Genomic DNA, 13488 nt, shown 5'->3' on the forward strand with positions numbered 1-13488 from the left:
AAAGAGAGACTTAGCAAGAACAGCTCCCCCTGGGCCAAGTCATACCGCAGATATAACTGTATGTAGGACAATCAATGTGTCCTGGGCCCGGATGAGGGTAGGTGCTAAATTAACACCTTGTTAATACACACATACACGGGAAATGGGATCAGAAACAGCTCCCTGGCCAACAATCTTAAGTTTTGAGAGGTTGACCTCTAAGAGCTCAAGTACGCGCTGTTCTAACAATTTTCCCATTTAATTCCTATGAAAATACATCAATACAGCATGAGGAAATTAACATCATCTCCCCCCTATCTTTTGCACCAAAGATGTTGAAAGGGAGGGTTAGAGACCTAGTTAGAGACCTAGTGACAGGCACAGAAGGGAAGTTGTGTGTTCGCCCGTAGAACTTCTTGCCTTGATCCACACCACTAGTCAACCCCTGCACCATTTCATTTAATTTTCACAGTTTGATGACACAGGTACAAATGCAAAACAAAACAAAAACTGGGGACTTGAGAGGCTAAGTGATGTGCCCGAGGGCACACAAGGAAAAAGTGGGAGTTACTAGGTGGGAGGCACAGGGGGAGAGCGGCTGAGTGAACAAATGAATGTTTGCACCACCCTTCATAGCAGCGCTCTGTCCTCTTGGAGCGCGAACCCCCCAGATCCTTCCCGGGCCCCTTTAACTGGGCAGCGGAAGAGGCGGCCAGAGGCGGAGAAGGGCGCCCAATGGGCTGCGCGAGCGTCACTTCCCGGAGGCGGGAGGCGAGTGGCGAGTGTCGGGGGGCGGGGGCGGCCCGCGGGGGCGGGGCGGCGGCGGAGGCTGAGGCTGCGGGCTCCGACCCACGCGGCGCCCGGCCCGCCTGGCCTGCAGCGCTCCATCCCTGCGGCGACAGCGGCGGCGGCACGATGCCCTTTGACTTCAGGAGGTGAGTGTGGCGATCTCCGTCACAGGGGATCTCCCTCTGCAGCCGCGGGGGTGTCCCGGCACGTCACGGGCCAATCTGGTCGTGCACGCGAAAGCGCCCCCCTTCTCCCGGTGCATGCCTTTGCGGACCCCAGGCGGGCCCCCTGCTTCACACAAAGCCGGCCAGAGTGACAGAGGCCCTCCTCCCTGCAGTGGGAGACGAACCCACACACTTCCAAAGGCCGCCTCTCCTTCCTGCCGCCAAACCCCCTCCCAGCGCGACTGGACGCCTAGCACACCCACGTTCCCTTACCCCCAAACTAGGATATAGGCTTACATCCTCCCCTCGCCTCCTAGATAGAAGCAAATCCACCATCCTCCTCCACTCTTCCTGAGGCCATATTAGTGGACCTTCCACCCAGCTGACAGGTGGGTTCAAGGCGTTTATGATGCATCCCACCGACCCTCAGGAAGCTGCAGCTCAGTTTGCGGAAGGGCAGCTGAAGGGTTTTAGGTTTCTCTACCTTGAGGCTTTCCAGACTGGATAGACCTGGAGGCCTGTCTGGAAAGAGGCCTGTCCCCTGCCAGACTGACTTGCGCTCTGGATTTAGGGGTGCCTGGATCTAGGGATGTCGTGGGAGCAGGAGGAGGCCTAGGAGTGTGGGAAGATGAGGACCTTGCAGAGGACCTGACCCAGGTCAAACCTTGGCTTTTTGCAGTCACCACAATGGATCTTTTGTGGGGTCCAGCTTCTCATGGCCCACGATGTGCTGGGCAAAGCCTTCTGGACGTCTGCCCTGGAAGAGGTCTCCACCAATTTTCCCTTGAGACATGGAGCTCTGGGAGATGCCTGGCTTTAGACATCCACACTGTGGATGCTGACCTTAGTGTTGAAGGGAGCAGCATTCAGATTCTGGCTCTTCCACCACTGAGCTGCTGGGTATGGTCTAGAGGTTAAGAGCAAAGTGTTGGGTGCAGACTTCTTTTCCGTTGTTCAGATGAATAAGTGTCTGAGGCCTCTCAGTATCTTGGTTTCACCACCTGCAGGTCAGGCTAAAAATAAGGCCCCAGCTGTAAGAATTTCACGCACAGGCTACACTTTGCCCAGAGCATGGCAACGTTTAGATCTTGAAAGTGGAAGTGTTAATGAACAAGGGACTTCTCCATGTTAGTAAATGAGGCTTCTGATGCCTGCCTCACAAGGCAGTCTTCCCTTCCTCTACAGGTATGAGGCCCAGGTAAGGCCATGGCACAGAGAGGTGTCTATACCAGCTGTGACTTCATGGGTTGTGGGCCTATAGGATTTAGGCCTGGACAGGAAATCAGCCTTGGGCCTCTTGAACTGATTGGCACAGTTTTCCACCCTGTCCTAGCACACAGGCCATTAGCCTTCTGCTCTATGGGCAGCCCCAAGGCAGGTACCAGGTTCTCTGAGACGGAGAATGCTTCGCTGTGGAATTCAGGGCCAGCAGCAACGCCACCTGTTAACATATGGATCATGAGAGTTAGGCTACCACGTGAACCCTGGTTCTACAAAGACTCCCTTTTGTTGGATGGGCCTCTGGCCTTTCTACCCCATCATCGTGTAACTCATTAGCTTTGGTGATTTTGGGGAAATTCACTAGTTTGGGTATTGATGCTTTTACTCTACATTCTGTCCACATTGTATAGAGGAGGAAGTTGAGGCACCAGTTCTGAGGGTCTTACCCTGGATTACATGGGCCCAGGATGGTCACACACTGGGTGGGCCTGGGTCCCTGGCCACACACTGTTCCCAGCCTGATGCCCCTTCATTTGGAAGCTTAGGGAAGATAAAGTGGAGCCAGTTCTGAACTTTAGCCTTGCAGACCAGGGAAGTGGGGTATTTGGCTTCCAATAGTCTTTGTTAGGCATCACTGTTTCAAGGGGGCATGTCCCAGCTCTGAGATACCTCTGTCCCGGGGTTCCCCAAGCATGTTTTGGCCCCAGAATGTTATGAAATCCTACCTCCTTCACACTCAGTAAGGTGTTTGAATAGATTCCTCGAGGACCTGTGCTCACCACAGAATGGTGAGAATAGATTTAACACCATTTGCACCTTAGAGGATGGAGCCATATGTGCCAAATAAATCTGCATTTTTAAAGATCTGTTAACTACACACTTCAGGACTCTGGTGTGGGCACATGGTTCTCTTGTTACACGTTCCTTTACCGAATGGGTGTTGGGTGAGCTCGACGTTCAGCCCTCTGCCGGGGCCCCATGGTGTCCATGTGGAGACATGGCCCTGTCCTCGTGGACTCCAGGAAGAGGAGTAGGCAGGAGACCATCCGTGGGGGTCACAGGAACAAGGGCAGGGTATGAGCATGCACTACTGTACACACACCCTGGGGTGCAAATGGCACAGACATCCATTCCTTGTCCCCGTGAGATGTTGTTCTAATTGCAAAGGCAAAGGAGACTTTGCTAAGAAGAGTTCGCCCGTCCATGGCTGTGACCTGGTGGAGCTGAGATTTGAACTTGAGATTCCAAGCCTTAGCTCTGGGAGGATTGAGAGTCTCACAGTCCTGTCAGATCTTTTCATATTTGTAGGACGGGACAAGAAGCATACTGTAATTACGACTCCCCAACTTGGCGCAGCCCAACTCCTAGCCATCGAGTTGGAACCAACTCATGGCTGACCCTCTGGCAGATGTTCAGGAGGCTGTAGAGAAGATTGCCTATCATTCTCCCAGTGGAGCAGCTGATGGATTCAAACCTGCAGGGAGGCACTGCCTTTGAGTCAGCAGTACAACTCCCTGTGGACCATGCCACCAGGCAGAGACCAGGCTTTCTACTTGTGCTACTCTCCTGAAAACAAAATTTGGGGGCAGGTGGGAGAGGCAAGAGCTGGTAGGGAAGTCTACCACCCTGTCAACACTCCTTTACCCTGTTTGGCTGCTAACCAGAAGGTTGGGTGTTCCAGTCTGTGCAAAGACCTTCAGAAGATGGTCCTCACAATCTACTTTCAAACAAATCCATTCTGCTCTGATACCCATGTCACCACAATGGAAACAGATTTGTTCTTATACGTCTGAGGGAAACTGAGCGTCTGTGCCTTTTTCCTGTCTGTGCTCCAGTACCCAGGAAAGTGGACTCGCTGAAGGCTTAAATGAGACAGTGTGAGTGATAATGAGACAGTGAGAAAGCAATTTTGGTTGTTATTGTCACGATTCATTCAGACACCTCTTATGTTTAATGATCTCATTCACTTAATTACTCGATGCTTATTTTGTTTTCCCCTCTCATTAGAACTTGAGCTCCTTGAGGGCAAGAATTTTTATGTTTTATTCACTGTCCTGTCTGCAGTGACTACAGCAGTACCAGTACTTGAGTCAGTTGTGACTCAGGGCAGCCCCAGGGTGTCAGAGTAGACCTGTGCTCCGTAGGATTTTCAAGGGCTGAATTTTCAGAAGCACATCTCCAGGCCTTTCTTCCACGGGGCCTCTGATGGACACAGATGTCCATCAAAGATGTCTAGCAGCTGAGTGCATTAGTCAGTGGTACTGCCTGGTGCAAGAACAGTGTGTGGTGTTTTGGTTTTTGGGTCAGTTGTGGTTTGTTTTTTAGTTTTCTTTTGTTTTTTAATAACAGCAGGAAAAGAGAGGATAGATAATTAACACTGCAGTAGATCAGATGAGAAGAAAAACCGCCTAAAGGACTATATGATTACGCATTATAAGTATGACAAGAATTGGAATAAGGGGTGCACTGGGTTGTGAGCCGGGATGGGGGAAATGTGCAACAATGAATAAAAAAGATATCTATATTTTTCTTTGAAAGCAAAGAAAGTTATAGTGGCAAGAAGCTGTGCTGCCATCCTAAAGGCAGGCGGTTCGAGGCCACCAGCTGCTCTGCGGGAGAAGGATGGGCAATCTCCTCCCGTGCAATTAACTGCTGCTGAAAGCCTTCCAGGGGGTCAGCTGTGGGTTGGTTCAGACTGGAAGGTACATAAAACCAACATTGTTGTTTTAAATATTCAAGAGTCCCTGGGCAAATGTTTATGAAGCAAAGGCTTGTTCTTGTTAGGAGCAGAAAAAAAATTTATAATGTTGAGTTAAAAAAAAAAGAACAGTCCGTGGGCCAAACTCACCCTTAGGATTAGCCTCTTTTAAGTCTTTCCAGGAAGCTGAAGGCATGGTGTGATGGCAAAAACCACCTCTTCCTTTTGTGAGCAGATACCCCACCAGCCGCTCTGGAGAAGAAACATGGCATTCTCCTCCCATTGAGACTAACAGTCTGAGAATCCTCATGGAGGGTTGCTGTGAGTCAGAATCAACCGAGTTTTGAGTTTGAAATGTCAGAGGAGGCAGAATGCAGAGGATGCATCCTAGGCTTTCAGTGATTCTTCGTGTTAGCTTTGCTCTTGTTGAACTGTTTGATTAATAGCCGGATGTTGCAGCTGTAGAACTGGCCCCATGGCCTAGATCTGTGGACATTGGCACTGACTTTACCCAGTTCCGGTTGACTTGGGGCCAGCAGTACCTGGTGCCACCTGCCCATGAGGCTGGGGAAGCGGGGAGCCCTAGGATGGGGAGAGATAACAGCCCCAGGCAGTTCCTGCCTCCTGGCTGCAGTGGAGCCTGAGTGCGCTTTCTGGCTGGCTTTCCCTAACAAGAGCTGCCCTTAATTGAAACTCATGTGCCACTACCTGCCATTGGCCAGCTGCACCCTGTGACAGCCAGCTTACCCCCTCACACCCTCAGTTTCTTCATTTTATAGAATAGGTGGCAATCCTTGGCTGCCTCACCTAGGATATTCGAATGAGCTGTCTTCTAGTAGGGCCCAGTACAAATGAGCCTGCAGGGCTCCTTGTTCAGGAAGTATTCAGAATTTCAAGGTGGAAACTGCAGAGCATTAAACCAAGCGTGGCCTTTATGAGTACAGGGTCCCATGTGACTGCACAGGACACAACTCCGTGAAGCCTGCCCCACCACAGTGTCTCTGTTGCTCCCTCACTCTGGCCTTCCCAGTGGTCGCCCCCTCACTTTGGCCTTCCCAGTGATCTCTCCTCTCCAGGCTCCCCCAGGCCCCTCAGGTCAGTGCATGAGCTTTCCAAAAGTGGCCTAGCTTTTCTGCCATCATCAGCTCTGAGCATCAAGTGTGGATTGCTTGGCACACATGAGACCTTGCCCATTAGGGCCCCTACTCATTTTGTTAACCACCTCACAGCCCACACCAAGCTGAGTCCCAGGCATTTGGGAAATGGGAATCTCTACAGTGCCTCTTGGTGCAGTGCTTAAAACACTCAACTGCTTATCAGAAGGTTGATGGTTTGAATCCATTGGCAATTCTGAGGAGAAAGATGTGGTAATCTACTTTAATGATTTACAGCCTTGGACATTATGAAACAGTTCTGTTTTCTGAAGGATCAGTATCGGTTGAGTTTAGAATCTAATGCATATCATCTTGTTTGATTCCTCTGACAACCTACAGTGCAGGTGGTCTTGTTCTTCCATATTACAGATAAGAACGCTCGGGTGTTGCAAAGTTCAGGAAAATGCTGTGCTGGTTAGTAGAAGGAGCTCGTGTTTAAACATTGGCCATCTGGTTCCAGTGCCCTTGAATCCCCTCAGTTTGTCTGTGAAGTTTTTGCCTTTCCAGTTACTAAGTTCAGAGAATATAAAAAGCTATGAGTGTTAGAGTAGAAGTGTGCTCTATGAGTTTTCACCGGCTGATGTTTGAGAAGTGGATCACCAGCCTTTTCTTCCAAGGCATCTCTGAGAAATCGCAAACCTCCATATTTGTAGTTAGCAACCAAGGGAGTTAACCATGTGCACTAACCCGAGAGATTCTAGGGAGATGTGAAACCTTTTTCTAATTGGATTCATTGGAATTCTCATCACTAATCCTTTCCCAACAGTGCTCATTAAGAAACCTGAAGTCATTGGCCTCTTTTTTGTCTTTTGCCAGCCTCATAGTCTGACACAGATGCTGAAAACGTCTTTCCGTAAAGCCCCCATGTCTTTCTCACACCTGACTCAGTGTCTCACCCTGGCAAGTCCAGGCTGTCCCTCACGGCCACTGGGGCGTCATGTTTACCTGCTCCTCTGGATGTGGAATGAGGTGGAAAATCCCTTCACAGCAAGCTGGTTTGGATTCCTGACTCTGATACCATGCATAGCTTTACACGTGGCCTCAGCCAGCTGTGGCCTCATTGCGTTCCACTTCCCATCTGTTAATCCTTTCATGCTTTATTTCATCGTGGCTGCTAGCTGGTGGTTGCCAGTTGGCACTGGAAAGGTCTCTGGGATGACTCTTTTATAGACAGGCAGGTTGTTAGTTAGCAGGGCATTTGGGGTGTGACCTACCTGGGACCTCTAAATCCATGATCCTCAAGCCTACTCTGTATGGAATTATTTGAGGAGTGTTACAGACCGCCAAACCTAGCTGCACCCCAAACCAGATAGAGCTGAGGGCACCAGTGTTCTTAGGGGCCCACCACATGATTCTCACCCACAACCAGGACTGAGCCCCACTGTATACCGAGAGGGCCTGTGACCAGGAGGGCTCTGGTCACCAGGAAGGCTGGAAGGTGGAGACGAACCTTGGAGGGACAGGCTGTGGTGCTAGATTCTGATCATGTCTAGCATCCTAGTGAACTGCCCAAGTCCGCTCCGTTCTCTGAAGTCTCCTTTGCTCGCTAGGAAAGTGGGCAGTGAAGGGATCTGCTGATTATGCTCATCGAGTTACTTCCAACTCATCGTGACCCCAAGTGTGCAGAGTAGACCTGTACCCCATAGGATTTGTAAGGCTATGTATAACTTTTCAGAAGTCGATCACCAGGCCGTTCTTCTTAGGTACTGCTCGGTGGGTTTGGATTGTCAGCCTTCTGGCCAGGCGGTGGTGGTTTGTTCATCTAGTTCAGCATTTGATAGTTTGTATCACCCAAGGAGCACAAAACAGTCTTCTTTTGTGCTGTTGAGTCGAAACCATCTCATAGCTGACCCTCCAGTGGGTTTTCAGAGACATTAAATCCCATGGCAGGAGACTGCCCATTCTTTTTCCCCAAGGCATAGCTGGTGGATTTGAACCGTGTCTCTTTGGGATTGCAATGTAGCTTTTTACAGCTAGGCCACCAAAGCTCCCTGAAAGAATCTTAAATTTCTGTTTATGCACTTTCTCCTCAAAGAGTGGTCCCCAAACCAGCAGTGTCAGCATCACCTGGGGAGTTTGTTGGAAAAGCACCTTCTGGCTCTGTGTGATGAACTTGACTGAGCTTCCTCCAGTCTGTGCTCCTCCACAGTGTTCCTTTTGGACTCACCGTGCACGCAAGTGTATTAAAGGCTCCGAGGTGTACTGCACGGAAGCAACTCATGGCTTTTGGTTTTGCCCAGCTTTTGCCAAACTTACTGTCTAGAACACCCTTTCCCAGAACACTATTACTAGTTTTCAAACCACATTTTGAGAAACATGGGCCTAATTGATTGTTCCTCTTCCTTAGTGGTAATTAGCCTAATTGTCTGGTGTCAACTTTAACACTTGGGCTTATTAACTTAATTATGTTAGTAGCATATGTGGGAATAGTATAGGATAGGACACTCCAACACTGCCATGCATTCTTTTTTTTTAAAAGTCTTGGCTCTTGGTAGAGGCAGGACAAAGCAAGAATATCCACACTGTGGAACCCAGCAATAGGTAGGGTGCTTTGTGGCCGGTTCACTCTCTGAAATGAGCTTTATTATTCTGATTTATTGTGAACTGACTTGTGTCCCCCCAAAATATGTGTCATCGGTCCTGTAATTTGCAGTTGGTAGCAGAAGGGGCCAGTTCCTGGAGAAAGACATCATACTTGGAAAGGAGGGTCAGGGAAAATGAGGAGAAAGGCCCTTAATGAGATTAATTGACTGGGCCGGCTTTCATTCTCTTGTTGCTGTGAGTGGAAGCCAACTCAGTGACACCTAATAACAATACCTTTGAAGGATGATGAGACTTTATCTCATGGACTTAGGGCATGTCAGGAGGGATCATCACGGAGAAAGGACGTCATGCTTGGTGCAGAGACAGTGAGAGAAAGCGAGAAAGCCCTTCCTTGCGACAGACCTGCACAATGCTGCTCCAGTGAGCTCAGGTGCAGTTGTGTGAGGATGGTGCAGGACGGGGTGGGGTTCGTTCCCTCGATCCTGCCTGGGACTGTGTTTCTTTTGCTGTTTTAGAGTATTGCTGATTGTTGTTGTTCAGTATAGCGACCCTATGATAAAACAGACCTGAGCCCTGTCCTCTCTTTTGTGATTACAAAAGAATAGATTAGCAAGAAGAGATGGGGGAAGATAAATGCTCAGTCACAAGAAGAGTGCAAAAAATCCCAGGGAACAGAAAATGAAAAGAAACAAGACTTCCCCCTACCTTTGACAGAAAGCCTTCCCCTGAAGTTAGTGCCCTGAGTTTGGACCTCTGACAGGGAACTCTGGTGGCTTAGTGGTAAGGAATTGTGCTGTCAACTCAAAAGTAAGTGGTTCAAATCCACCAGCTGCTCTGTGGGAGAATAGACAGGCATTCTCCTCCAGTGCAGTTTAAAGCCTCTAAAAACCCTCTGGAGGGTCAGCAATAATCCTTGCTGGGACGTAACAACAGTAATAACAACAGCAGCCTCTTACCTGGGAGCTCTGGTGGCATAGTCTGTATGGAGTTGTGCTGCTAACCCAAACGTGGCACCTCTCCGACTGTTCAAGTCCACCAGCTGCTCCAAGGGAGAAAGATGGACAGTCTCCTTCCATGCATCTAACAGCCTCTGGAAAACCTGCTGGCAGGTCAGCTATGAATCATTTACGACCTAATGGCAGTGAATGAGTGAGCCAGACGCTTAACTGTGAGAAAAGAATTCTAAATTTGTTAAAGCTGCCCACATGCGGTAGTTCTGTTGTAGCAGTTCTAGATAACAAAGGTAGCATTTATGTCCAGGAAATTGACCCTCTGAGGTGCTGGATCACACGTCAGGGGGCTGCTGAGGACGGAGTACCACCTGATAGTATAGTCCCTCCCTGATCGCTGGCCTTCCTCCCAGAATCTGCCAGACAACACATCTGGACAGGAAGCAAGGTCTGTTGGAAACAGACTAAATGAAACTGTTGTAGATGAGAGGCAAGGCTGTTGTTAAATATAGTCACAGGTGCTCAAGCCCATTGTTGCAGACACTGGCCCATCTGGTGGGGGGTCCTATTCTCCTTCTCCGACTCTCTACCTTTCCAAGTTTTCTATAGACTGTTCCTTCTTGACAACCTGTGAGGCAAAGTCCTACCATTGTTGCCTCCAAGAAGCATGCTGGCTGTACATCCAAGATAAATTTGTTTTTTGTGTAGCCCATGTTAATCAGTACTCTTTACCAACCCCATGATTCAAAGATAGTGATTCTTTGATCTTCCTTCTTACCCAGCTTTCACATTCATATGAAGCAATTAGAAATACCAAGGTTCAAGTGTACCTTACTCTTTAAACTGACATCTTTGTCCTTCAGGATTTTGAAGAGGTCCTTGACAGCAGATTGCCCACTGCAGTACTTCTGACTTTATAGTCACTAGTAGTGGCTATTAAGTCACTTTCTTAGGCTGGAACAAGCCTGTTCCCAGGCACAGCTGGTCAACCACAGGGCTTGCTCGAGTTCAGCCTGAGATCTGGAGTTCTGACTCTTTACCATGCGCTGTCCTGTCCCACTCACACCTAACAGGTGTACATTTCTATGATTCCTCTCTGGATCACCACCTCTTCCCCCACAGTTTCATACAAAGAGCCAGTGACATATAGAATTCAGCCAAGAGGTCCTTTGAGGACTTTGGGGATCCTGGGGGATCCTGTCCTGTTTTGGTGAGTCTGTGTATACATTCATGGTGTGAAGAAAGGGTATCAGAATCTTCAGCAGAAAGTGCTACGTGATGGGTGAAACTGACTCCGCTTCCAGAACCATCCAATACTACCAGTCACCCCAACACCTGGCCCTGGCACCTCGGCAGGGGGTGGTCAGATTCCTCTTGGCATGTACCCTGCTTTGTGCTTATCAGGCACATCTCTGGATTTGATTCCCTCCTCACTCCGTGTACTGTGAGGCCTGGACAACACACGTTTCCTCAGAACCTTGGCTTTCCTTAGCTGCATGTTGGGGTGAATTTCTGTCTTACAGTTTTGCTTTTATTTTTTCCAGATAAGCACATTGACTTTATTTATTTTTTTATACGTTGGTTTTTTTACAAAGTTCAAATACATTGTTTTTCACACCAGATCTTTCCCATTTCCTTCATACCACCCCCATCAAAGTGTACAACTCTATGATTAAACACCCTCCCTACCGCCCATCTTCACTCCTCTACTTGCACTCTCCCCTCCCCCTTGGATCCTCATTCTCATTCTACAATAATGGTTTTATATGGTATTTGTCCTTATAGGAGTGAGTTAGTTGACTCAGCATAATGCTCTCTAGTTCCTCCCAAGTTAGGGAGTAATTTACAAAATCTTTGCTCCTGAGTGCTGCATAAGTATTCCATTGTGTGAATGTACCATAATTCCTGAATCCATTTGATTGTAGTTGGACATTTGGGTTGTTTGCATGATCTTGTGGTGGTGAATAACGCTGCTATAGACATTGGTATACAAGTCTCCATTTGTATCTCAGTTCTAATTTTTTTGAGGCATATCCCAAGCAGTAGAAAGCTGGGTCATAGGGAATTTCTGTGTTCAACTTTTTGAGGAAGCGCCAGACTGCCTTCTAGAGTGATTGACCATTTTACAATCCCACCAACAATGTACAAGTTCCTTGCTTGCCACATCCTCTTCAACATTTATTACTTGCTGTCCTAACAGGGGTTCCTGAAAGTGAAGTGAGTTAATGTGGAAAGTTAACGTGGAAATATCTACTTCGAAGGTGGGAACCTGTATACCTTTCTGAGCTCCTGCCCCCTGGTGAGCGTTAGCTGATGGTTGGATGGTGGTGTAAAACCATAGCATCTGGTTTACTGGACCAGAATCATGTGAGAACACCTGATGCTTAGGCCCCAGCATCCCGGTTCATTCTGTCAGGACACTCACAGGGAGACAGGTGTCACAGCCTCATGTGGCCTTGGGAGCCAGGCAGATACGTGGGTGGGTGACTTGAGAAGTCTGTGGGCCAGAGAGGATGCTCTAGCTGATGTGAGGATGGGGGTACTGATGCAGCTCCTGTTGTTGCATGCTGTTGTCCTGCAAAGCCCCTGGTTTTTCAGCAAGTTGGTGAAAGCCAAGTAAATTATATGCAGTTGATCAGCAATTATACTTTCTTTTTCTTATTTAAAATCATGTTGGGTCAAACTGAACTCTGCTCAGGGTAGGTGGTGGTGTACAGCCTGTGTGTCACACAAGCCCATACATCCAGCTCCCTCTTTACAGTTGGAAAGGACTTGAGGAAAAACCGCTGGACTCTGGGTATGGAGCTTGGTGGGTGTGATGGTGTGGTAAGAGACAGAGCAGGGAGAGACCTACAGGTTGACTGGCCGACTTCCTTGTTCCATCCTGGGGCCTCTCCGATGATGGGCCTTTTCTCACACTAACTCATCTCATGTTGGACCCCATCTCACTCTGATCCCTGTTCTATACTGAACCTACTTTCCACACTACTCTCCCATCTCCCCTGTAGATCCGCCTTTCATCTGGGGCTCTCTATACACTGAAGCTACTTCCCATGCTGACCCCTCCTCCATCCATAGGGGGTCCTCTCTTTGCTGGGTCAGACCAGCCAGCTGGGGCTTCCCTTCTCAGGATGGTCCTGGTCTGGCACTGCCAGCTCCGGCCACTTGACCCAACTTCCCTTTTTGACAGTTCCAGGGTTGGCTAAAGCCATTTATGAATGGCACACTCTTTCTCCAAATCCTTTAATACCTTTAGGCCCCAGTTTGTCTCTCTGGGGTAACAGTGTCCACAATAGCCTCTGTTTATCAGGTGCCAGGTTAAAGGCTTCTTTCTCATGGATGCCTCCATCCTCAGATCAGGTTGGAGCCATTTGTTGTTTCCATTTTCCTGTTGAGAAGGTTGAGGCGCCGAGGTTAGGAGCTTGTTCAGGTTTATGTAAAAATCATGACAGAACTAAGACCCTAGTGCTCGTCAGTGATGCTTCTCTGTGGCTTTCTGAACCACAGCTTTGTGCTTTGGAAGGGAAGCGCTATCTCCATCATTTTCTTGTGGCCACCTCATGGACATCCCCAGTATTAGATGCCATCTGCTTGGTTGTGTTTATAGTGTGTTGCCACGGAAGCCCGGGGTAGAGGTCACTGGAGAGGAGGCCAGCCTGGGTGACCATTTCCTGTCCCCATGAGCATCTGTGGGTGGGATGCTCATGCTGAGTCCTCCAGGGAAGCGGCACCGAGGGGCTGCACGGCTGGAGGTGATTGGAAGTGACAGCCATCCTGCCCTTCTTCTGGCAGTCTCTGTAGCCCTGTCCACAATCCAGGAGTGGGTGGGAATGGTGGAGTCCTGTGTTCATTCAGCATGCTTATTGAGGGCCTACTGAGTGCCAGACACTGCTCTAGAAACCATCCACAGCGCTAAAGCAGACAACCCTTCCCCCAATCTCATGGGACTTATATTTCTTTTTTTTTTTTTATTAAATTTTATTAGTTTT

At 48.8% G+C, this 13488-nt stretch overlaps 1 protein-coding gene across 1 annotated transcript in view; it reads left to right on the forward strand.

Annotated features, from left to right (window-relative positions):
- The first annotated feature begins 714 nt into the window (after nt 1-714).
- Nucleotides 715-13488, forward strand: part of ERGIC1 (endoplasmic reticulum-golgi intermediate compartment (ERGIC) 1) — a 153947-nt gene continuing 141173 nt past the window's right edge. The window contains exon 1 of the mRNA XM_006884427.1: nt 715-914. Coding sequence (XP_006884489.1) covers nt 715-914 — 200 coding nt within the window. The remainder of the gene's footprint in view (nt 915-13488) is intronic.

The sequence above is a fragment of the Elephantulus edwardii genome, unplaced genomic scaffold, assembly GCF_000299155.1.
Source record: "Elephantulus edwardii isolate Elephantulus edwardi_28Jun2011 unplaced genomic scaffold, EleEdw1.0 scaffold00033, whole genome shotgun sequence".
NCBI classification, from domain to species: domain Eukaryota; kingdom Metazoa; phylum Chordata; class Mammalia; order Macroscelidea; family Macroscelididae; genus Elephantulus; species Elephantulus edwardii.